Consider the following 26,989-nt stretch of genomic DNA (forward strand, 5'->3'; position numbering starts at 1 on the left):
GAGTGATTAGGGGGGCAGTACTTCCCTTTTCTCTGTAGCGCACGCCTATGATACTCCTTGTTAATTTCGAGCCCCCTTGCGTCTATAGTGCGGGTTAAAATGTAAGCAGACGAGTACCTTTTCACTACGCCGTTATCGAAATATGCATTCAGTAGTTGTTAAATCGGCGGACGCACGATTGCGAATCCAGCAATGTGACGCCAAATCACTTTCATTGGCTTTCATGCAGCAAGGGTCAGCTGGTAGAGTGGTGGGGCAAATATTTTCTATTTATGCTGTACATTCCTTCCTATAATGTCTTTGGTTCTAATGAATTCTTTCTCGCATATCATCTTAGACAAAGGAGTTCTGCAGATGCTCGCCGGGGGGCGGAAGCGTTAAAAAAAAGAAAATTGGACAACCACTCGTTTGTAGCACGTAACCACAAGGAAAGCAGTGAGAATTTCTTAATAAGAGAAACTCCTCAGTTGCCGATTCGTGGTCCGGACATGAAACTAAGCCTATGAATTTCCGGGGCGGTCACTCTACCAATTCAGCTAACCATGCAGGAAGCTAGAAATTGGCAGCGTTAGAGCGAATTTATGGACAACTCGAAGCACAGAACACAACAAATTTCCTTGTGGCTTCGTTCCACTAACAGGTGGTTGTCTGATTTCCCTACCACATTATTCCACGCTCACAGTTGCTGTCGTCACTTGAGCAACAAGCATAATGGTTCAACGTATACAACGCATAAAACCTGAACTGATTTTTTTTTTCGCCCGAAAGATGAGCCAATTGGCCAATTGGTTATTGCGCTAAGGCCGAACAGAGGTCTGGGTGACTGAAAATTTGCTTGAGTTCAAAGCTTATGAATTTCTCCTAAATGTGGCCACGGTATCTGAAGCTCTTTTCTAGTAAACAAGCGTCTCGTACCAATGGGGCTAGTCCCGGCACTAACAGAGAGCCGGCTTACAGTAACATATACAGTTACGGCTTATACAGTAACGACACCATAAACGCGATCTACAACCGACGCCTTAATAGGCAACCATCCCTACGACAAACCTTCAAGTTACCACGCATTCTGGAAGCTTTTTTGTCAAAATTGTCAGCTCGGCTTTTAAGGCAGTTCGACCAGGTTCGCGCCTTTTCAGGAACAAAGCACGTGGGCGTAGAAACTGAATTCAAGCTAGGGGTGAACACCGTCAAGTACAATTCGTGACGTACAATAAGCCCAGTGACGTGCATTGTACGTCACGAATGAGGCACACCGTCTAGGGCATGCCGAAGATTTCAACGATAAACATGGCGTCTGGATTTCGCATCTGGCATTAGAGGAAGGTGGAGTTGACATTACGACACAGGAATCGTCTCGCTGGCTGCAGCGGTGATGGGACGGTTCTCTGCTCCAGGAACAGCAGCAGCCGCGTCGGCTGTGACCACCGCAGCCCGAGGCCCGTAGCGAGCCCCGCTCTCGCCAGGGACAGCATCGCGACGCGGACGACCGCTGAGCGGTGATGAAGATGCTTCGGGAGACGTGTCAGCCCGACATTTGTTTGTTTTGTTTGTTTGTTCCTTGCAGCTTATGACGTGGACCCACTCTGGGGAATCGTCGAAGAAATGCAAAAGTACAGCGTTTAAAAAGATAATTTGAACAATGCTGCATGATAAAAAAGCAAATACAAAAGAAATATTCGAGGATACTACAAATCTGTGTGATTTCGATAATAGACAACGTTCGCATACTCCTTACTTTTCTTTTAAACCGATGGATAGGACCCGCTACGGGGTGATGAACGGATTGACGCGAGTGTATTCGGCTGCCACGAGTACATAAAGCACCTTACGAGTTAAAAAGCAAACTGTCTCGCCGAAGCAGTCTTGCCAAGCTAATAATATAATACGTAATGCTTACTCGACCAGCATGCACGCACAGAATTTCGAGATGGTAATCACAATGTTTTTAGTTTGCAAGGGCTGAGATGCTGTAGGCCTGCGTACTGAGAGATGCAAGTGCACTAAAGAACCCCAGGTGTTGGAAATTATCCGGGGCTCTCTTCTGCGGCTTCTATTAGAATTAACCTGCGCTTTCTTCAGAAGTGCGACCCCGTTAGACAATTGCTCGCAAATGCCGTTCACTCACCGACTGACCATCCATTCCGATAAAACCGATATGTAATCTAATTTTAACGAACAGTATTTGGGTTGGAATGAACGTGCCTCTTGGTGTCTTAAAGAATGGAAAGCGCATCTCGAGTGACTAAAGGAGAAACGCATAGGGAACTGACAATGACTTGTGGTCCTCTGAGCAGGGCCATTATTTTACCAATATTTTTTATATGTGGCACCCATGTCACACTTCATCTCCGTGCAAAAGAAAAAAAGACCGTGCCTATGGATGGCGCAGCGGGCTTTGTGACTTAATAATCACTCATTCAAATAACTTTATTGCATATTCCTGAGAGTTTGTGGGATGAGTTGAAGTTCCCGCACAAGCAAATGCCACAAGTTCTCAAGTTGCGGCGGTTTCCTCGGCCCTAAGGGCACTTTAATCAAATCTCCAAGAGAAGAGCTGTATAAAAAATTTCGCACAAGAGCGCGTGAATCAAGACCCCATTTAGGGGAGCCTTTTGATGTAAACCAAATCGAATCAGGATGTTGAGCATAGAAACATACAACTGTCACTAAAGCACAGATATGCACTCATTTTATTCTTCAGGTTGTGACATGAGGGATAAAAAGGACACTCGAGGACACTGCACGATAGCAAGGACACTCGAGAACAAGCTGAAAACCATCCAGTCTCCTAGGGAACGGAGAATGATAGATATAACTGTAAGAGACGGGAAGACATCAAAGTGCATAAGGAAACTAACTGGGTTAGCTAACATAGTTTATATTAATGAAAAAATGGTCCTGCGTAGCCTTCGTTGTAAAAAGGACCTATAAACAATGGCGAGTTAAGGCGCCGGAGTGGACACCAAACTTTGAGAGGGCAACTTGGAATGACGAAGGGTTAGGGGGGTGCAGACACAAACTCATGCAGACACAAACTGCACAAACGGCACTCAGCTGAGTGCAGACACAAACTGCCCTCAGCTCGCTCTGGACAGAGTGGGCTGGAGATTGCTGGCAGAGGCCGTCTTCCTGTAAAGTGACTGACATTCATTTTGACTTTACAGCGATGCTGTATCACTCGCTCGGGAGATTTCTTCTTGTCCGATGACATGAAGCTCTCAGAAAAAAAATTCCGAGACAAAGTAATCGCCCTCCCTTATTCTTAAGTCCACTGCCTTGACCATAAGACTGCCCACCAATGCTTCCAAAAAGTGAATACACCTGAAGCAGACAAATTCATTGCAGCCGCCCAGTGCCAGCCCGCTGGCGCTGAGGCACTCTGCAGAAGTTGCGTCCTTTGTTCTCTTCAACGTCTCCTTCTCCTCCGGCCCACACATTCGGCGTGTTCGCACCATCGTTTAAAATGATGTTTAACCTCTGTGTCATGAGCCCCACTGGTCATTCGTTTTCACCGACACTAAAGGCTTCCGAGTTTCTTGCTATGCCATTTTCAATTTCCCAGGCTGTATTTACTTCGACCAGCTTGGCCCCAATCAGCACCTTTCTGGCTGCATTTGTTTGTGTCTTTAGAAAAAAACGTTTAACGATTTCGAGTACTTGGTACTCAACTATAATAGAGCACAGAGCTGTCCCGTGGGCTCATTCTTTAGTCTACGAAACTCGCTAAAGTTGGGTCTTGAAAGTGTGAGCGGCTCCTTTTAAGCTAAAGTTGTCCCATTGAACTCCAAGGTTGGTTTTATGTCATTTGTTCGCTGTAAAGTAACGTTGTTATTGCATACTACACAAGATCGAGTGGCTGACTGAGATATTGTGTGTGCGCTAGTATCTTTATTTTAACTTTAAAATTTTCCTGTGTGTAGGATATTAAACAGGTTACTGTGAACCTGTAAACGTTCCTGTGTTTCTGCTCTTTCAACTTTCCTTCTCGGTCTTCCGTGGTAATTTTGTTTGTATGATGTCACTTACATCATTAGACCTTCTGTTTGAGCACCTATGTAGTTTCGGCCAAATTTCGCTTACATCATAAAAACACTGATCCTGTTGAGTTCTCCGAGTACAAATGCGGAACAAACAGGAGATCACGTACCGGTCCTGCGCTTCTGGTGGTAGCGCCTGACGTGCTGCAGCGTCGGCGTGGTGCCCCTGCGCAGAAGGTCCGCCCTCGCAGATGACAGGCAGGCCGCCGCGTGACGCGACAGTGGCACAAGCAGAGACCTCGCACACGACGCCATTCGTGGGCCTGTCGATGCAGCGTGGCGTCCCTTGCCTCAGCACCAATTCGTCTGCACCATAATGTGGGTGAGGAAACGTCAGCAGACAAACTTGATACGAGTGCAGTGCGCATTTAAACACAATATACAGTCACCTCCGAAACAACCTGTAGCAACGCATTCTGCTGTTAATTATCAGGGTACGGGTCCAGAGCGTTGATAATCACAGATGGAGCTACACTTGGAGTGCTTGAGAGCTAGTCAAGAATGAAAAAGTCGAAATCTTGCATTGACACGACAAAATTACGCCTGCAGAGATTGTCGACACGTTGTAAGTAATAGACTATGTAGACTTCTAAGTGGCAGTGCGATGACTGGTTTGAAGAACATAAAAAACCAAATGATGAGTTCAAGGTGGCAGTGATACAGCAATGGGGCACATTTTTGCATGAACAAAGAGAGCGGACAGCCATGAAACGAGCCCGTTAATCAGCCCGGTTTTGTACTCCATTTGAAATAAATAAATAAATAAATAAATAAATAAATAAATAAATAAATAAATAAATAAATACCAGGAGAGCGAATTTGGAGGCGTGTATGTTGCATCACCTTGAGATTTACGACATCAAACATTCTACATTGTTGCATAGGTTTGTCAATTGTCATGGTGAAATATGCGTACGGCTGTCTATTACTTTAACTGCAATTGCTTTCGATGGGCCCCTCGTTACCCCCAGCGCATTTAGAAAACACATGATTCCTGTCAACAGCTTCCGTTACTTCTTAAGATCGTTCAACTTGCTATAAGGTAATTGTCGGTGTTTCCTAGTCGAGAGAGATTGTGGATCGCTTGTGGATGTCTGTGTTGAAGTGACAGGGTTGGAGAGGTCCTTTTATTAAAATTCTGGCGTCGGTGTTAGCGTAGTTGGTCGCGTGTGAAAAAATGATTATTATGTGCGTCACTGAAAAATCGTGAAATATGCTGAGGAATGCAAACAAAAATTCTTAGACCGAGTGGCGATCGCACCCGTCTCGTTTGTGGGCAAGAGGGTTTTCTACCACACAGTCATGCGTCTGCTTGCGAATACAGCGGAAACAACTTGATTAATTGATTGATTGATTGATTGATTTGTTGGGTTGAACGTCCCAAAACCCCTATATTATTATGAGAGACACCGCAGTGGAGGGCTCCGGAAATTTTGACCACCTGGGGTTCTTTAACGTGCACCCATATCTGAGCACGCGGGCCTACAAGAAAATAACTTGCTCTGCTTGGAATTGCAGTGAAACTAACTGTCATGCTTTACAAACACACATGTCCTGTATACATGGTTCACAATGCAATATTAAATGTTGCAGTAATAGCGCGTGCTACGAGCGTACATTGCCATCGGGCATCACGGAACTATGACTTCCGTTGCATGTATCATCGTCATGAGCCGGCACATGGAGTAGCGGGTCAGGTGAAGAACCAGGCGAACCTCTCCAGCTCCACATTAAAATAATTTTCTATCTCTCCCATGACTTTATGGTTGTCAGCTGGTCATCCACTACAAAAGTCACACGCGTTACAGTGCCTATTCCCTAAAGGGCACATAGTGGGTGTAGAGTCTGGTCGAAAAGATTTCATGCACGAAGTGCTTGAAGTACCCACCAGGGACAGGATATCGCTTTCAGCTTAAACTCTTAAAGGTAAAGCTTACAATTTTTCGCTGGATTGTGTATGCGAGTATGTGCCACAAGTTAGTGTGGAAAAAGGTTGTGTGACGTGCGAGAGTGGCATGTTATGTCATTCATGTCATAGTTTGTTAAATGTGTTCGTAATGCACTGAAGCACGTCTATGCCGATTTATTTACACACGAAGCTAAGGAGACGACCAGAAGATCACCCAGATGTACACGCCTCAAAGATAGATAGATAGATAGATAGATAGATAGATAGATAGATAGATAGATAGATAGATAGATAGATAGATAGATAGATAGATAGATAGATAGATAGATAGATAGATAGATAGATAGATAGATAGATAGATAGATAGATAGATAGATAGATAGATAGATAGATAGATAGATAGATAGATAGATAGATAGATAGATAGATAGATAGATAGATAGATAGATAGATAGATAGATAGATAGATAGATAGATAGACCACCTTTTTTGCCTTGTTCGTGTAAAGCAATGAAAAGACAGAATTTATTCCCCAAAGAGCGAGTTTGATTCCCGACCGATAAAGGTGGCCGCATTTAGATGGACGTGAAAATCAAGCACACCATCGTTGCTAGGTTTTGGTGAAAAGGTTGAACTCCAGAGAGGCAAAATTAATTCGTGGTTAGGGATGACAGGCTCCTTTATAATCACATCGTGGCTTTGACACGTAATACCCCTGTAATTATTATTGGTAGTGATGTTAACACACCATTGTATAAACAAATCTAGACGTGGTAGAAGCGCAGTGGAAGAAGGAAGCCTGCGATTTTTCCTCACCACGACAATACTGAGGTCGCGGTTTAAAAACAGCATGGCAGCTGTCAACGGAGGTATGAGTGTATATGCTTTTTCTAGGAGCTTACTGTCGAGTAGACATGGTAACCTGTTGTCCCGCTGTTTTTGAGTTCAAACAACGCTAATGGATCTTATGTGTTCACAAACTTTGCTGTGACTTATCCTGCTGCCGTCAACAAGCTTATTATGCACTCGTCTCACAGTTCACTTCACGCTGTGTGCATGCAAACTGTCTTGAAAGTGTGAATATTTTCCTAGCATACATATCAAATGATGTACAAATAAGGCCCACTTGAGAAAAAGAGTCTTACTTTCCAAATATTTCTAATAGGACTGTGCAGATAATCGGACAGTAGTGTATGTTTAGATGCAGACTGAAGTTTATGCAAGAATTACCTGGCAAATACCGCGGGCACTTTCGCACTATTTACTTAATCTTACTAACCACCCTGAAATAACTGGTATAGAAACAGGGCGAAAATTGCGTTACGCTACCCAGTTACAAAAACAAAGTCGGATCCGCTCGGCATTCGCAGCACAGCAAAAACTGTAGAAGTGGCATTTCAAGAGTCTGCTGTACAGCTGCGCTCTTTACCCTCTCAGGTCTCTGTCCTCCTCCGTTTTCGGTGTTGCGGGCTGTTACACGAGTTGCAATGAACCAACTAACCCAGTAAGCAACCATTCATGTTGATGTCCTTGCAAAATGAGCCTGTTTTAATAACTAGCGTCTTAATGTTCCTAATTGCACCACAAAGCTCAATGGAACACACAGCGTCATAGGCTGTTTTAACAACCAGTGCTAAATCTTCAGGTATTTCCTCCTGTATTTAGAATTATTCGAAAGGACATGCTTGGCATTCTGCAGTCGAAAGCGTGTTCAGGAAGAGGGATCAGCAGGCGAATCTTGGGCATGGGGACTATTTGTATGAAGCGCAGTGTAATAGAATGTCGATTGTAGTTCAAAATAGCGTTCCTCGATACGGCTAACCCTGTCCAAATGCACGACTACTGCCACATAACAGTTATAAGCCTCAACATGGCTCCGCATCTGTCCGCGTTAGATACGGCTCGTTTAACTTATCCTGTTTACCATAACATCATTGCAACTTTAGAAGTCTCTTGGAAGGGGGTGCAATAGCATGTGCAATTTTGTCTCGTACCAAACATTTCTCCATGACAATGGTCACGCTGTAAGCACGACTGCTAAGAAAAAACACCCATGCTTATTTGATAACTTCATTGCAACTATCTGCAACGCTCTACTACGATTCCATTTCCTGGGAACCCAATGCGCTTCTCTAGTGGGTCATAGGTTGCTTGTCGTCTGTAAAACGTAGTCTATCCTACTTTAAACTCCTTATTAACTTTGTCGGTTAACCATCAATGTTTGTTTCCGTTCATGGCATCGCCAGATTGAGGTAATCTTGCATTTGGTTTGCAGTACGAGCAGTAAGCGGCCGGTCAGGACTATGAAATACCTGTCGTATGCTGTACGCTCTCAATATATGTTAATTATCCTCTATTCACTTTTCTTCGAAACACTATCTTACAGCTAGCGCGTCCACTGTGAGAAAGCGATCACAAAGAACGCACACTTTCACATATTGTCACAAGGGCACAGGGACGCAGGCACAAAAACAGGGCGTTTACTTTCGTAACCAAAGGCCAAAAGCTCGAACACCAGAGCACGCGCCCACAGAACTACTACGTTATCCTCCTCCGAGGCTGGCCACTATAGTTGCCAGCCTACCTTGCGCCAATATTAGACATTGGCGTCCACTCATGAATGTTTCCTTTCTTGTTAGAGTGACTGCAATCTTTTTCATGCTACTGCCACACTTTCCTGTATGAGATTCTCTGCAGTAAATGACTAAACGGAGGTTTGTTTGTAACATATTGCCATTTTTACGGGTGTTTTTCGCTTGCCATGTGATAAATATGCGCAGATTTTCAACAAATGTCTACTAAATATTTACTTGTGCCTCTTTTACTCCTTGGCCAGTCTCCTCGAAAACTGCTGGCTTCCCTGCTCTATGCCCCGCCGCGGTGATCTAGTGGCTAAAGCATTTGGCGTCTGACCTACTGGTCATGGGGTCTAATGCTGGCTGCGGCGGCAGCATTTTCGATTGAGGCGAGAATGCTGTCGGCCTATGTGCTCAGATTTCGTTGCACATTTAAAAACCCTAGGAGGTCGAAATTCCAGAGCCCTCCACTAGCTACGACGTCTCTCATAATCATATGGTGGTTTTGGGACGTTAAATCCATATAATAATAATAATAATAATAATAATAATAATAATAATAATAATAATAATAATAATAATAATAATAATAATAATAATAATAATAATAATAATTTTATTATTATTATTATTATTATTATTATTATTATTATTATTATTATTATTATTATTATTATTATTATTATTATTATTATTATTATTATTATTATTATTATTATTATTATTATTATTATTATTCCCGCCTGGACGAAATGTCTTGTCTTAATCGATGACAGCGACATATGATGGAGCCATAGAGTTCAATTCTACACGTCAGTCAGCCGCTTCATTGATGAGTGTAACACGCGTGTTCTCGAAAGTAGCCTTTTCTCTAGTTTCAACAAAGTCATGTGTTGCACTTATTATATAGATTTATTATAAGCTAATCAGGCTCACCCCTCTTTTTTCAATGCGCTTTAAATGGCAAGTGCTTTTCTCCGAAGTAAAGTTTGTGACGTGGGGCCTTGTGGCTGATCCTCCACACCAACTTTCTGAATTAACCCTGTCTAGCGCCTCTGACACTGCTTTCGAAGGCGCGACGCTTTGGCATTCTGCGCTAAGCTTCGAAGTTATCCAACTACTTATCAGCGGATACTCACATTATATAGCATAACACACATTTAGAATACTCTAGCCTCTTCACTTGTGTTCTTGTGTTGTGGCAAGGTATGCGGCGGGCCCTCTAGATAATGCGTCAAGAGCGAGATATAAATAATAAAGCAACAAAATGTGGTCGCTAGGCGCTCATGTTTCCTTGGACGATATCGGTGACCCGGGTCAAGAGTAACGACAAGCATCTATCTGTTCCTGTGCTGAAGCACCAGCGCTGTTTGCTCTGATGAAACGTCGCTAGTGGACTTTTCCCGGGCACTTATGCGTGTATATGGCGAAGTATTGAATAGGAATTATAGGCTATGTACGCAGCCGTACCGCATATACATATCTATTTGTTACCCGTAATGAGGTATAGGGTGATTACAGATCTATTATTGCCGCAATATTGCACGCTTTTAACGTTTTCGCGGTCTTTGATTTCTGTCACACTCGCCTAATATTGGCTCGAACAGCTATATCAAACAGAGCATCACTATAAATGGCCAGTTTCGCAGACACATGGCCGGTTAATTCAAGCAATCGTGTGTAGATGTTTTTACACTGAACATTTAAGCAGTGCGCCTAATTTCATGCGCATGCACTGTGCCTAACCGGGACATGCCTTTGAGCAGTGCAGGTCAATACATGCAAGAACCCAGTATACTTTAGCTGTTCTCATTTTCGTTACCCGATGATTTATCCATAATTTTGTAGCTGGATACCTCAGCATATAACGACGTGAGTATACTTCTCCCATGCAAGGTGACGAGATTTCTTGCGTTGTTGCAGGAATGACGTTCAGTTCGCGCTTCTTTCATAAGATTTCACGTAGGAAGTGTAAGAACCACCCTTGAAGTGGTAATAAACATTTACGTGAGTGTGCTTGAAGTTATAGAGATTTAAACACAAAGTGTAGTCACCTTCACAATTGTTTTTCTTGTGATGGTGAATTCTGAACTGTTAATATGCCTGAGTCGCAGTTGGTACGTAATCATAAGAAGTAATCCAGAAGGTCCATGCGAAATCCCAGTTTTAGTGTGAACGAGTGGGCTGCGTCCCTGATCCGGTAATAGCGCAAAAAAAAAAAAAAAAAACACGTGGACGGCAAAAAAAAAAAAAATACGGGGAAAGCGCAATATGACCCCTCATGTCTATATCATCCACAAAATTTCTCGCTCTATAGCTTGAATTATGACTACCGAATAGCCAATCAGCTTCTCCTTTTGAACTTCGTTGCCTTGCTTTCCTTGCTACTTTGAATGAAATGGGGCGGGGTTAACTTACGCATTCCGTTTGCTTGAACAAGTCGATAATGAGGTGAAGGGAGCAAATGTGGTTTGCTGCCTCTTGAGTACTAAACTGCGCGCATATCAGACGAATATTACAACCTCTAGCAGCACCCTTCGATTGATTTGATTGATTGATATGTGGGGTTTAACGTCCCAAAACCACCATATGAGAGACGCCGTAGTGGAGGGCTCCGGAAATTTCGACCACCGGGGGTTCTTTAACGTGCAACGAAATCTGAGCACACGGGACTACAACATTTCCGCCTCCATCGGAAATGCAGCCGCCGCAGCCGGGATTTGAACCCGCGCCCTGCAGGTCAGCAGCCGAGTACCTTAGCCACTAGACCACCGCGGCGGGGCTAGCAGCACCCTTCCCTCCTCGTGTTGTTCACTTTTGGTCATTAGTAGATTTATTACCGTCACGGCAACCGTGACAAACGAACGCTATTCTTACATCGAATGTGCCCTCTCTCTTCTATTCTAATTATTTCTCTACTTGCTTCCAGTATGCGCTGCAGCATATTGCTTCACATGTTTTCCATAAAAATGACTGCTTACAGTTATGGGTTTCAAAGTACGCACGTGTTGATGGAAATTTCCGAGCGTAAGGGGCTCTGTCAAAGTCCGTAACGCTTATACTCTGACGTGGAAGTGTTTCACGAGTCGACACTTTCCAAATATACGCGCAACTTGAAGCCGCGCTGATTCGGAAACTTTCCTGCTGGCCGAGTCGCAAGGACGAAATGAGAGACGCAGCACCGTTATCTTTACAGCGAGCGCGTATTCAGGCAGCAGTGACCCGCTATGACGTCGCCATGCAAGCTGCCCGAACACCTCGCGGGGGAGTGTCGGCTTATCGCTGTCTGTTTTTGCCTTCTATGTGGGACGCACGCGCTTCACAGCTGATCGCTGCGCTCCGGAGCACAGTGGAAGGTTCGACGGACACGTGGTCCCCGCGAGGGTGTGCGCGAGACGCAGCTGTGGCCCCTCCTTGCGCTTGTCCAGGTTGTCATAGAAAGGATTCGAGTGTCTTATCGGCAAGGCTGGCAAACATGTCAAGGGGAACTCTAGTCATGTTATTTTGCACCTACTGTAACATAAATGTAGTCGACTAAGGTTGCACGGCGGGCTTGTTGGTTATTCATGTTGTTCGAGGTACAGCGCATCCAGGACGGAACAGAGAAGAAGACACAGAACACATACACGGCGCTAACTTTCAACAATGCGGTTTAATCTGAGAAACAATACTTATACTTTAATCGCACCAGCATAACCGGAAGAAGCACTAACCAAATGACAAGGCTAATCATAGAAGCAAAATTCATTGCTAAGTTTGGAGACGCATGTATAAGCAAGCCATCGATATCATTATCATTGAAGGAATTGCATTATTTGGATGTCGCATGAGTTGCAGTAGATACCAATTTTCTGGTTCTAGCACGTGGTTGTGACGCGCCCTGTTTGGGTATAAGTATTGCTGTTTCTCGGATTAAACCACATTGTTGAAAGTTTGCGCCATGTATGTGTTCTGTATCTTCTTTTCTGTCCCGTCCTGGATGCGCTATACCTCGAACAACATGTAACATAAATGCTTCCCGGGATTGTGCCTGTTAACCGATGGCTAAAAAAGGAGCGGCTACGTAAGGTGACGACACCACAATATTATTTATCACGTCATAGTGGAGGACATGGAATGGTTTTTAACACTTGATGCTCTTTACTCTGGGCAAATCTATGTGACATAGGAGTTCAAGCACTTCGTACGCACTAAAGCGTGGCCCAAAATAGGCAATTTTCACTGCCAGATACACTCATGTTTTATGATCGTGAACATGCTGTCGCTAATTCCACGTTTGCGACTGGCGCGGCTTTCAGCTCTCCCATAGTAGAGCACCAAGTACTCCAAATCGTAGGACACTTTTGCTAAACACGCAGTGTAGCCCAATTAGTCTCGTCAAGCTAGAAACGAGTGCCTGCACTTGATGTAACCCGATCGTTGTGAGAGAATTCGTGCATGCCTGCCTTCACCTATCCTTACGACATTTCATCTGGAATATCCTGAACACTCGAAACCGCTGCCTATATAGATAGAAGCTGATAAAAATGAGATTTCTTTTTGTTTTTGTCTCATCGAGACTTCTATCGGTGTTGCCTCTGAGTTTTGTGGCTACAAAAAAATCACCAAGCACGTTTGACGTCATTGTTCTCGCTACAACTTCCTGAGACAGCTCTCAGAGACAACTTGATTGGCACGCTCGTGGGCCGACAGTTTTCATTGCAATGTATCTTGAAATGCTGGGTGATATGATTACGGCATGCATATAATTAAAGAGGCGGAAAAACGCTTGAACTCAATCTCGAAGACTATCCGGCATTTTGTGTCATGCGCTTCTAACTCTACCTCTAGAGCTCTCTCTCTGTTTCTCTCACTCTCTGTGCTTGACCTTTCATTCTCTCATTAACGTTTCCTCAATGAAGGGTAAAGATAAGATATGCCCCAGAAACTGGTGTGATTTTAAATTCATGGCTGCTGATTTCAAACGTACAGTGCGCAAAGCAAAAGACGACTATGATATGAATAAATTTAATATCTGTTAAGCCTAAAAATAAAAAAGCACTTTTCAGGTTTTCGCATGCGAGAAAAATGATTACGCCGTCAAAATGTATTGATTACGCCATCATGTCCCCTCACGAGCTTTCTAAGCTCTTGGAGAATGGGACTAAAAGCTTGGAAAACAGGTTTAGGACAATTATGCCGAAGCCTATGGTGAAACTAGGGGCACAGAAGGATTTCAAGAAAGTATCTTTAGCTGAGCTGGTGAATGCGACAAAGTTCTTACCGCCCGCTGCTCCAGGACCTGATGGGGTGACTTCTACAATGGTAAAAGTGCTATACGAAAAATCCCCACATGAAATCCGTAATATGGTTAATTTGTCACTAAAAAAATTCTTGGATTCTTGCCGGTTGAAAGCTTTCTAAAATAATTTCTATATGAAAGAAGCGGGGATAGGGGTTTACCCTCGATAACATAAGGTCTATTTATTGACGTCGAGCCTGGTGAAACTTGTAGAGATAGTCTTGAATGCCCGTATAATGAACTATATCGATGAACACACAATAATAAACCCAATTCAACTTGGTTTTAGTTCAGGATGCTCCATAGGGTGTGCAAATGTGGATTTGGAAAGTCGCATACAACCGGCTCAGCGTAGGAGCGAACACTGTGCACTAGTGACGCCAGACTTATCGAAGGCCTGCGATAAAGCGGAGTATACTATCCTAATCCAGCAGATGCAAGACTATCGCTTTGGCAAATGTGTAGCAGCATGGAGTACACAGTTTGTAAGAGAGAATTTTATTGTTTCTTGGGTGGATGCTCTCCTAAAAGATATAAACAGACACGATGTGTACCTCAGGGCTCAGTGTTATCACCCGTTTTGTTCAACACATTGCTAAGTTTCATTCCAACTCATCGGGATATTCAAATTTATGCGTATGCAGATGATATTGCCTTCTTTGCAACAAGTACTGATCTGCACTCATTGTATCAGGCATTACAAAATTACATGAACATGCTAGACGCATGGATTGACAATATCCACATGCAATTAAACGTCAAAAAAGTGCGCTTCTGCCATTTTCTTTTAAGGATCAGGTCGAAATTTCTCTGATGTATCGTAACGAGCTTATTCCCCAAGTAGATTTTTTGAAATACCTAGGCATCGTATATAATAGGGCGCTAAATTGGAAAAGCCATATAGACGAGGTTGGCTGTAAAGCGTCACGTGCCTTTGGGTGGTCACGAAAATTGGGAAACAGAAAAACATGATTGCGAAGGAGTTCATTGATATTGATTTACAAGATGTATGTGCGGCCTATTATGTAATTCGGGTGCCTATTATTTTCTGGCAGTGCGGCATACAAGATGCGACAGTTAATATTATTAGAAAGAGAAGCTTGCGCTTGTGTCTTGGACTCTCCGAATTTGTTGCAAATAATGTTTTGTTTGTGGAAGCGCGTCTTCCATCTTTGTTTATTCGGTTTAGAATACTTACAGTTAAAACTTTCTTAAAAATATACAATTCGCCTTTGAGTCAAGCGTCTTACGTTTTTATTCAAGAACCAACCGCATTTTTTGGAACACAATGGTCTAGACTACACTCCCCTCACATTAGGTTGGTTGAAGCGCTGCTAGAACCTCTGAATGTAAATATTTATCAGACTACCTCAACAAGTGTGTTTATTTAAAATCATCATAGAATTTGAGATTTTTTCTACTAATGCAAAACAAATGCCTTTTCGATATTTAAATAATCAGTTACACGATTACTTGACTCATCAGTCCATCAACAACATTCTTGCAACTGATCCATTAAACGAAAAGTCTAGAGTAGGCATTTTGTGTTTTTACTCGACGAGTCTTTTTCAGTTCAATTTCCAGACTATTCTCCTATATTCATGGCTGAATTGTTTGCGATAGTTCTAGTACTTCGCAAACTTCCTGCAATCGAATCAGAAGCAGTCATAAATACTGATTCTCTCTCGGTGAGTGCTGCACTCTCTGCAGCAAAAAATTTAACATTAATGAGTATGATTAGCTGTTTATTACCAGCAAACTTGTGAAAATTTCACTCGGTATACGTACCTGGCCATTGCGAAGCTTATCTAAATGAGATGGTAGGCTCGTTAGCCAAAACATATTTAAGCGCACCACTCTTCCCTATTTTACCTGATTTCACTTGCGTAACAGCAATCAGATATCGAAATGTTTGTTTTCACAAGGAAATCGACAAATTATCATTAGATAAAATCAGAGAGTTCCTACATGTAAGATTTTGCTGGAATAAACAGTGGTGCGTATCTCGGCAGTTAGAAATTACTATAACCAGATTACGCTGTAGAATTCCCCCCTGAATTATTACTTGCACAAAGCTGGACTCACAGCATTTCCATTATGTCTTTCTTGCAACGAAAAAGAAACAACACATAAATTCTTTTTATTCTGTGAACGATACTTTTATCATAGAAAAAGACCCCTTCTAGGCCCAATTGAGGAACTAGATTTAGAAATAAAAGTGACAGTAATTTTATTCTTTGAAGGGATTACATTAGGTTGTAGCCATAGGAAGGTTTGCTCTGCTGTGTGTGTATACATGATAGAAACAAAAAGATTACCCTGTTAGTCTATTGATACTATTATTTCTTGTTCCGAAGCTATCTGATTGCATGACCGCCAGTTCGTGTAGCATTTTCATAAAACATTTATGATTTGCTTTGTTACTGAAACTATATTGGATAATGTGGAAATATATGAGCGCGCAAGGTAGAAGGAAAAGTACTTGACAGGAAAGACGCTCACTAACAACTGAACTTTCATTAGAAAACATTTATTGCACGAGAACACGAACGCAACGCGCAGGCGCAACCAATTATCGCTTCAAGGTTCCACCCCCCTTCCCCCAAAAGAAGAGAAGATATACGTTTATCTACTTCAACAGCTAAAAAAAGACACCTTTTTTTCTTATTGCTACCGAAGGAACACTGATACACGTGCTTGCGTTCGCCTTAATCTGTTCTGCTTGCATGATTTTTCTGGTCAGTTTGTGTTTCGATTTGCCCAGAATTCTCGTGCTGCCAAACTGCGGATTGCACCCAGAATCCCTGCAGTGCATTGACCAGTGCGTGCCACCAGCGAGAACCTTCAAGGACGTCGCTTGCTCACGGAGTCGATTTCCACATTATGTTGTACCAACTGGCCCAGCATTCCACACACTATTGGATACTTTGAAATACATAATCAACTAACCCAAAAATCATGCCTCCTGGTTCTTGGCCGATCACCCTCTGTGGGTGAGTGCTACCAATGCAAGAGGTACAACAACAACAACAACAACAACAACAACAACAACAACAACAACAACAACGACGACGACGACGACGACGACGACGACAACAACGACTGCCACCCTCCACCGTCTCAGTCAGTCAATGAACAAAATTTATTCACAAATGGTCTCATTTATCTAATTCTCTCGCTCTCTGTGCAGCCAACGTCACTGTGAAACATTTTTGTGTTCTGAAGTATCTCAATGCAGCCTCCAGTGCTAGAAATTGACTCTGCAGTCACTCATTCAACAGCAGAAAACTTTAGCAGCTAAAAAACCACGGAGGTGGCTATACCTTGTGTAATAAGTGAGACGTCAATCTTTTTTTGTGAACTAATGCTCTTCACACGACAAGGGCTATGACGGTGCCCCGCCGCGGTGGTCTAGTGGCTAAGGTACTCGGCTGCTGACCCGCAGGGCGCGGGTTCAAATCCCAGCTGCGGCGGCTGCATTTCCGATGGAGGCGGAAATGTTGTAGGCCCGTGTGCTCAGATTTGGGTGCACGTTAAAGAACCCCAGGTGGTCTAAATTTCCGGAGCCCTCCACTACGGCGTCTCTCATAATCATGTAGTGGTTTTGGGACGTTAAACCCCACATATCATCATCAAGGGCTACGACGATGTCTAAATTTTGGCGTAGAATAGATCGGAAAGCTTTCGTAGAGTAATTGACAGCACAACGGGGTAGATGCGAACAGTAGAGCATAAGTCAACCATAAATCCAAGTCATCGAAGTGCATAAGTCCTCCATCAATCGCTCTCATACATGAAGAGTACCACTATCAGTTAGACAAGACGTGAATCATGTTGTGTTGCAGCAGATGTGCACATTGCACTGTTTTGATGAATCATTATTTTGTATACATGTTATTTATTTTTCTAAATAAGTTTACTTGCGAGTCCAGTGTTGTGTCCTTTAATTCTGGCGGTACGTTTCCAGTTTCGACGTCAATTATTATACCATAAGAAGCCGTCAACATGCCCAACTCTCGATTGTGAAAAACTTAACAGATTGGGCAACGTTCATGCCTCAAAGCTCGTTTGATGATAAACCAGTAAATAGTCATGAAGCCAACTTGAAGTTTTCGTCACCATATAAGGTCGTAGAAGATCTAATTTCACTTAAAGAAGCTACCAACGGCGACCCTATATAACCAAGGGCATACTTTCTCGGTGTGTAGGGCACGCCCTTCACCTTGGGTAAGGAGATCGGAATGGCAGATCATGTCTGACTGTGTACCATCGCCCTCATTCTCACCGAGTGACGATTGCCTTCAGAAGCCTGTGCGCAGTTAGAGATCACGAGATGCTGCGCAGTGTGACGCGCCATCGGCACGTGCCGTCCAAGACGGGCGGGTATTTTGCGAGTTGCCAAAGAGCGCTTGGCGTAGCGATCGGCAAATACAAACAACCTCTTCGGTGGAGTACACGTCCCGAGAGCGAACCCCTTCAGCCAATATTGTTGTCAACGGGACGTTTCCGAGCTGGGACGAGGACGATAACGATAGCCGGCCTGGTATCATTATTGGCTGGGCGCCGAGGAGCTAACCGGAGTCTCGATAGCGGATCGTTTGGAAGAATCATTTCTGAGAGTCACCTAATCTTCCACTCCCGTTCTTTGTATCTCTATAATGCGTAAGGTCAAGGTTAGACGATCCGTTCTTTGTCATTCTTTTAGTAGTCAACAGTTACGTTTGTGCTCCTTATTGTCCTTGATTCTCAAGCGTAGTGAAGCGGGGGACTTGAACTAACCTTTCGAACTTTGGCCGTTTGTATGTACACCCGTGAGCAAAATTATGCGATCTATTGACGTCCGTATACCTTTTGAATCGGCGCCGTCTTATAGCAATGCGTCTTTTGTTTGGACCAATTTCCTGACGAATTTCTCGGGAGTAATGCCCTTGAGGGCACCCGACTCGTGACTATGTAGATGGCGTGGATGGGTACTTGTGCATGCGATTCCGTGGTTCGTATACTTTTGCTTTTGGGTGTACATTATAATACCTATGTTTATATGCGAGTCACTGCCCCTCTTCTCCTTCCCAACCAGGTTTTTTGTAAGCAACAAAAAAATTAATGCGCGACAGGCTGATTCACACGCTAAGTGGTTTCTAAGGTTTCCAAGAATTTGCTGTGCTCCTCGCGAACGTTATCACCATATGTGCGTATCCAATGACCAGACTGAAGGCGACATATTCGCTTATGTAGCCGCAAGATGCCCACTGACCCACAATTGTCTGTAAAAGTCAAGTGCGCTCGCAAGTTGACAGCGCCGCAGAAAAGGCGTTGCTGCAAATATCGCTTGAGAAATTCCACTTGGAATGATGACGTTGTTTTTGGCAAAGAGTTCAGAGGACGGTGCTAGATAGGGGTCGATAATCGTCAATGCGGCTGTCGGAGAACGGGTCAGAGGCACGACTCGTCCCGCCGCGGGGGTCTAGTGGTTGAAGTACTCGGCTGCTGACCCGCAGGTCGTGGGATCGAATCCCGGCTGTGGCGGCTGCATTTTCGATGGCGGCGAAAATGATGTAGGCCCGTGTGCTCAGATTTGGGTGCACGTTAATGAACCCCAGGTGGTCAAAATTTTTGGAGCCCTCCACTATGGCGTCTCTCATAATGATATGGTGGTTTGGGGACATTAAACCCCACATATCAATCAATCAATCAATCAATCAATCAATCAGTCAATCAATCAATCACTCAGAGGCACGACTCAAGACACGATGTGCGGTTGTGGCAACGAGAATGGGTTTTATCGGCATCGCCTATCATTAAGCTTTACTCTGGGTTCATATGCACAAAACGACACTGCGGATATATATTTGTAAGAGCGTATCTTAGTTGAATCATCCTTCGGCTAGATGTACTAATAGTGAAAGTGGTCACCCAATGGAAAAGATCACTTCGCAAAAAAAAAAAGGGTAAAGCTTTGCGACTTTTCTGCATGATTGAAGCAAGGAAATTTCAAGGTTTGTTTTATTGCTTCGCATGACCTTATTGGAGACCAACGGAATAAGTCGTCGAGGAAGTAGAGGAGACGTTAATTGTTCTACGTGTATTGTAAGAATTGTGGTGTGGGTGGGAATAAAGTGAATAGAAAGACGTGTGATTTACTTTCTTTTTGTTATTCTGTAGCACGTGAACGTTTAACGAGTGGGGAGCTGACACGGGAGAAAAAAGAAGGTGTGGACGGCGTACAAGACTCAAGCGCATTCTCAAGAACAGATGGTGGCACATAACTGTGGTCGAGTATGTGCCGATGGAACGCGGTTATGTGCTACAGGTGATTAACACTTAGTATCTATCTAGGAATGACGTGAGCACACATGCGCAATTTTAACGCGTGAGCATTAGGAAAAAAACCTATTGTCAACTGTTTTGACCAGACGAAGGCAAAGAATGAGCGTCAGGGTGCCAGCAGAACCAAACCCAAGAATTCGGCGTGGCAATCGAGCATTCTACTACAAAATCACACCAGGTCTCAGAGCTAATTTTCAAATAGACACTAATGTTCGTTAAATGTCAATTGTGGTTGCCGTGCCGGCTATCCAATTTTATAAACATTACATACGTAGTCCCATGATATACAGCTGTCAGTTCGGGCTAGCGTCCATTGTAGTTGGGTACTATGCCCGCAAGTTTATTTACATAGCTGAAGACCTATCCGCGAATGGACGCACCTTACGAAAGAAACTGTGGGACGGAACTGCCAGTTATCGAGAAAAAGTATGAAGAGTAAAGCTTCATTGCGATCATGCCTATATTGATGACATGTGCTACATCTGGAACAGTACCACAGATGTCTTAAAATGTTCTTTTACTGGTACCTCTACAGAACCGTTTGCCTCGAAAACTAAAACAACTTCTTGTTCACTGTGAGGAATTTCTGAAACTCTGAGTATTTTGTATTGAAATGCCAGAAGTATTGTTAACAAACTCGTTCCTTTACTCGTCATTGTTACGTCATACTCTCCCCATGTATTAGCCATAACGGAGACCTGGCTACATTATTGAGTGTTTCATTGTGAATTTATTTCACCCGGTTAGGCAGCAGTACGCAATCACCAATGACATGGTGATTGCGTACTCCAATCACCATGTCATATCAGCATCACCAATTATATCAGCGCTACTTATTCACACTGATATAATTGTTTTTGTGCACCCCGACACACCTGACGTAGAAAATGCTTGGTGCCAACTCTGTTTAAATAAACAGTCCTTAGTTGTTGGCGTATTATATCCAGCACCAGGTGCCTCGTTGGAATATTTGCAAAGACTTAGCACAATTATGCACAAACATGACTTCAGCACCTCTCAACTTGTCTTCATTGGGGGCTCCAATGCACCGGGTAATGAGTGGCAAAAAAAAAAAGTTGCACTGGGCATGAAATTTCTATTTGTAAAGAACTTTTATCTTTTTCGCTAACCCTGGATCTTCCTCAAATAGTACAATCCCCAACTCGCCATAACGCTCTCCTAGACCTTGTTTTCCTGAGTTCACTTTTAGTTAAAACTGCATTTGAATGCGACTTAATTGATGCCATATCTGACGACAAAGCTGTGCATATATCGCTTCCGTCTCATCTAAATAAATGGTAGCCAGGAATTACGCAGTTTAATGAATTCCTTCATGAAGACGACACTTCTATCGCAGATATGCTTGCTTCGAACTTTGATTCATTTCAAGCACTATGTAGTCATGGTCATGTTGATACTTTGGGCAGTGCGTTTGAGCATATGGTTCAGTTATCCATTATTCAATCTTCTCAAAACCAAACGAAAATCGACAGTTACCATAAATTAATTGCAGCTTACTGCAAACTTACGTCGCATTCGTCGTCTGCGCCGTTTAAAAAAGACAGGTAGGCCTAATGTTATTTGTCGTTTGAACACCGCTGTGATAGATATGCGTATAAAATGGAATGTGCTAGAAACTTTTATTACCAGGTTGAACTTTCTGCTTTACTAGTGTCTAACCGTCAAAAATTCTGGTCTTCTGTGAACCTCACAAAAGCGATACAGTTTCTTTTATTATAGATACCACGGCTGTTTGAGACCCCTTTGAAATAGCTAATGCGTTTATTATCTATTTTCAATCAGTGTTCACACATGACAATAATGCCCTCCCTTTGTTTAGAAAACCTAAACCAGAGCTGTGCTTAAATCATCTGGTAATTAGCACAGATGGTGTCCTAAAATTAATATTTACGTTAGATGCGAACAAGTACCGGCCCTGATACTATTCCAAAGAACTTTCTCGTGCGGCACAATCTCTGGTGCTCACATTATATGACCATCATTTTAAAGAAATCTTTGTATTCAAGTGCAGTCCCAGAGTCCTGGAAGTTAGCCAAGGTCCTGCCTCTGCATAAGTTAGAAAACAGACAGCTCCTCCCAAATGATAGACCCATATCACTCTCACATCGAATGGTGAAAAGCTGCTCGAGCACATCATTCATAAACACATAATTGAGTTTCTTGAGGCTAATAAGTTTTTAAACAGCATAAAACACAGATTTCATCGCGGCTTCAGCACGATAACGCAGCTTGTACAATTTTCACATGGTAAAATGAGTACTTTAGACATTGGTTATGAAATTGACGCCTTATTTATAGACTTTTCAAAGGCGTTCGACACCGTTATTCATAGCAAATCTATGTAAACTAGAGGTAATTTTAAATAGTCAGCAGTTGGGTGACTAGATAGTAAGCTTTCTAAACTCACGCTCTTGATTCGTTTCTTCAAATTCCAAGCCATCTTCAGCCTTTAAAGTTACGTCTAACGTCCCACAGGGCTCCATTATGGGTACTCTGTTATTTTAAAGTTTTATAAATGATCTTCTGAGCAATATTAGCTCCCAAGTTCGTCTCTACGCAAGCGACTGTGTACTTTATAAGGTAATCCCCCGCCTAATGATCACATCACTCTTCAGGATTCTTTCTCGCTGTTTTATTCATGGTGCTCGGATTGGCAGATGCGCACAAACTTTCTAAAACCTGTAGTGTGTCATTCACCAACAGCAAATTTTTTTCGCAGCACCCTTATTCCTTCAGCAACATCACAGTTGCCCGGGCACAGAAATACAAAAATCTTGGCGTTATATTCACTCACAACATGTAATGGACCTACCACATAGACTACACTACATCTAAAGCATTGAAGAACTTAGGTTACTAAGGCGTACGTCAGCTACATCTCCGGAATCCACCGAATTGCTAATGTGGAAAACACAGGTTCATTCTATATTAGAGTATACGCTTCGGGAGTTTGGAATCCATACAAAGTGTGTGACGTTAATAAAATTGAATCTGTACAAAGGAAATCTGTTCGTTTCATTTTTTATTGCTATGACCATAATTTTTCCCCATCATCTGCAATGAAATCTTTGAAGTTATCAACTGTGTTTAATGTGCGCGATATCAACTCACTAAAAATTTTGCACTCTTCCGTTCATTCGTCATGCCGGATATCTAATGGCAATTACATCGTGTATGCTAGTGCTCTACCAAAGAAAAGAGGTCATAAGGACAATTGTACACTGAAACGATTTACCTGGTATTGTTCCTGAAATGAATATATCTGATTTCTTAGAGTCATTTGAGTGACAATATTATTTATTTCTCATGCTATACCCGGTTGTGTGTAGGAGGTGACGATATTCATCTATGAAGAAATTGTTGTGATATTGTTGTTATTCTTTGCTGATGTATTTATATACCCCACTCCTGCAATATCCCTGAATAGGGCTTCAGTATTCGAAAATAAACGAATAAATATCATAGCAATGGCAAGGGCTACAATCCTCGCGAACAACAGTGCTTCATATCAGCTTGTCGTTTCTGGGCTCGCTAGTACTCATGTTCCTGTTGAAAACGTTGAGCAAGTTCGAATAACTGGTGTTATAAACATCTGAAACTGTTCAACCTTAATAGAACTCGCTGTTGGGCTATTCTGTCATTCCAGAGACGCAGGCGGTGCCATGTAGCCGTGCTCCGAAGCTGTCACATGGTGATCAAACTGCAACGCAGTTCGGTCTCTCAGTAGTCATGAATTAATGAACGCGTGTTCACGCTTTGCGACGCTGACGTAAACGCTCGTGACATCACCATCACGTCCGCCATCTCAACCTTCTGCTACGCCGCCTTTAGTCACTGGAACGATGGAATAGTTGGTACATGTCTGAATAAAAAATTGGCAGATACCACGTACAGTAGGAATCGATGATATGCGAAGCACGAGTAAGAAAGGTTTATATGTCACTTTAAAATCAGCACAACGTTACGAGATGTAGGAAAATGATGTCTTACATGACTTCCGTGTGATAATTATCATGTTTGGATGTGTCGTTTACCTTCGTCATCTATTCATGTCACGTGATACCAAATTTACTATATGTGGAGCTAGCGAAAGGGCAGTGAGCACGCTATGAGCGTGGTCTGTTGTCATGTTCTTACATTACATGCGTGTCAGGATTATCATGTTTGCACCAGTCATATATTTCGTCATCCATTGACGTCACGTAACACCAAATTTTGTATATGTGGAGCTAGCAAAACGGCGGGGAGCGCATCATGAAGGGCCCAATATACTCCAATGTAGCGTTGACGCGCACGCACGCTAGGCACAGCGACGCTACGTTAGCAAAACTTAAGCTCCCTAAAGTCTGACGCCAGACGCGACCAGCGTCTGTGGGCGCGGCCCGACGGGAACCAGCGCGAAATGCGACATGTTGCATTTCGCGCTGATGCGTTACCCAGACAACACTGCGTCTCCCTCTTTTCGTGACGGAGGGACGCCAGACGTGCTGAAACGTGCATGTGCCAAAGCAACGCAGCGCGGCATGCGCTTGCGAGAACGCTACATTGGAGTATATGGGGCTGTTCATGATGCGCTCGCGGCCATTTTGTTAGCTCCACATATACCAAATTTTGTGTTACGTGGTGTCATTGGATGACGAAATATATGTCTGGTGCAAACATGATAATCCTGACACGCGTGTCATGCAAGAACGTGACAACATACCACGCTCATAGCGTGCTCGTGGCCGTTTCGCTAGCTCCCCATATACTAAATTTAGTATCACGTGACGTGAATAGATGACGAAGGTAAACGACGCATCCAAACATGATAATCGTGACACGGAAATCATGTACGGCATCATTCACCTCCACCTCGTAACGTTGTGCAGATTTTAAAGCTACATATCAACAATTCTCATTCGTGCTTCGCATATCATCGAATTCCTCAGTACGTGGTATCAGCCATTCTTTAGGGGCGAAGCTCCTTATGGCGTGGCTTGGGCGTCTCTCGTAGTACGTAACCACCAGTGGCACATACCCGAAATAGGTATAACATTTGACCTTCAAGGTGGTGCTGGTGAGAGATTTTTTCTGTGCGTTATTTAACAACAAAAAATAGTGCTCAATGTACATGCCAATGGATGCTAATAAGGAATGAGAGACAGGAGCATTCGGCTTTTAGTCAACGCGCATGCTGCAATCCCCATTAGCAGCCATTTGCATGTACATTGAGCACTATCGGACAAAAAAGGGTTGCTACATTATACTCGCTGGGTGTAACTTTCTTAGTTTTAGAAAAGTTTAGCGAGCGTTGAGCCGCAGGGCCATGAATACAATGAACTAGTATATACCATGAATGAATTCGAGGTGGTTAAAGGGGGGAAGCAGATATGAAGCGCAAGCCGTGAGAAATTAAAAGCTGAATACTCCTGTCTCTCACTTCACATTAGCAGCCACTGGCATGTACATTGAGTACTATCTGACAGCAAAAGGTTGCTACGTTATACTCGCTGGGCGTAACCTTCTTGGTTTTAGAAAGGTTTAGCGAGCATTGGGCCGCAGTGCCATGAATACAGTGAACTAGTATATACCATGAACTCAACGTGGTTGAAGGTGGGAAGTAGACCCGAAGCGCAAGCCGTAAGAAAGTGTGCGTGTGCCACCTCTCGTTTAGTCCTTGGAATGTCCACTGAATGGCGGTGCTTCTATATGGGGAATATATGATAAAAAGATGCGAGATGGTGGGACTTGGAGTGTTGAATATATGGACAAATGGACACACAGACAGATGCATGGATGGACGCATGAACGGACGCAGGGGCGGATGCATGAACGAACGCAGGGACGGGCGCATGAACAGACGCATGGACGGTCACACAGACGGACGCATGGACGGACGAATGCTTCGCCCCACTCTCCATCATTCACTTCGTGGATATGCTGCCATTTTTTTTTTGTTTATCGACCTCCGCCTCCTCGTATTAGTGTGCGAAAGTTGCGAGTTCTATGCTCAATTTATTCAATAGCTGTTGAGTAGCTGGTGCCTTCTTTGTGCGCCAACAATTCCTTATGTGTTTCTAACTTTTTGCTTGGGTACTCGCAGCGCCCCCGTTTTTGTTTTTTTTTTTTCGCCTTTAACCACCATCTCCTTTCATCAGGTCAAAAACAATAACAAAATCTTGGAGGACTCTTGAGCTTCCCCTCCGAGAGTAGATCGTGATAGCGTAATCGAGCCCCGCGTGCATCGTTTGAAACTACAAGAAAAGGAACGTTTTTGCGTGTAACATTGGCTGTTTCAAACTATCCGGGCGTATCCGCTGAATGCGCATTAGATAAGTGCCCTCTACGCCATAATTGTTTGTTGCCGATTGGCGAGGTAGACACTACTCTTCCTTATCGTTGAACGTGCACATGCACGCCTGTACAGTTTGTAATGGGTGAGTAGTTTTAACACCCCCCCCCCCCTCCTGCATTGAGCAATTATACTTGGGACGCCTGGGGTGACCTCAGAAATATGTCACACGATATTACGTGCGTTAATACCCCAACATGGGCCTTTGAGGGTTAATAATTGATGATGATGGTAAAGACTGTTTTTCCATGACATGACATTCATTCAATGTTTTCTTCCAGAGCAGCTCTAAGCAATGACAGGGCTCAGTGAATAAATATATTGACGGCTTGATACAAAGACGGCTAGAGTTTGATTTTCGCATTGAGCCAAAATATTCTACTATTTATTTTATTTTCATCTTTCTCAATTTTTCAATTGCGGAGAAAGTTATCATTTTTTGCTCTGAACCAACGACAACAGTGAAGCGAGCTCCTGTGCGAAGCGATTTCTGCGAAGCCAGCT

The 26,989-nt window shown here is 43.3% G+C and overlaps 1 protein-coding gene across 2 annotated transcripts in view; it reads right to left on the bottom strand.

Annotated features, from left to right (window-relative positions):
* Positions 1-26,989, bottom strand: part of LOC119169816 (gamma-butyrobetaine dioxygenase-like) — a 61,826-nt gene that overhangs the window by 28,390 nt on the left and 6,447 nt on the right. The window contains exons 1-2 of one of the 2 annotated variants that reach the window (XM_075886626.1): positions 11,528-11,550; positions 4,148-4,343 (exon numbers count right to left, since the gene is read on the bottom strand). In XM_075886626.1, the coding sequence (XP_075742741.1) occupies positions 4,148-4,292 (145 nt within the window). In that variant the 5' untranslated portion in view covers positions 4,293-4,343; positions 11,528-11,550. Of the gene's footprint in view, positions 1-4,147; positions 4,344-11,527; positions 11,551-26,989 lie in introns of those variants that run through there. The other variant, XM_037420830.2, reaches the window with a different exon arrangement.

Source organism: Rhipicephalus microplus, chromosome 2 (genome assembly GCF_043290135.1).
Source record: "Rhipicephalus microplus isolate Deutch F79 chromosome 2, USDA_Rmic, whole genome shotgun sequence".
Taxonomy (NCBI): domain Eukaryota; kingdom Metazoa; phylum Arthropoda; class Arachnida; order Ixodida; family Ixodidae; genus Rhipicephalus; species Rhipicephalus microplus.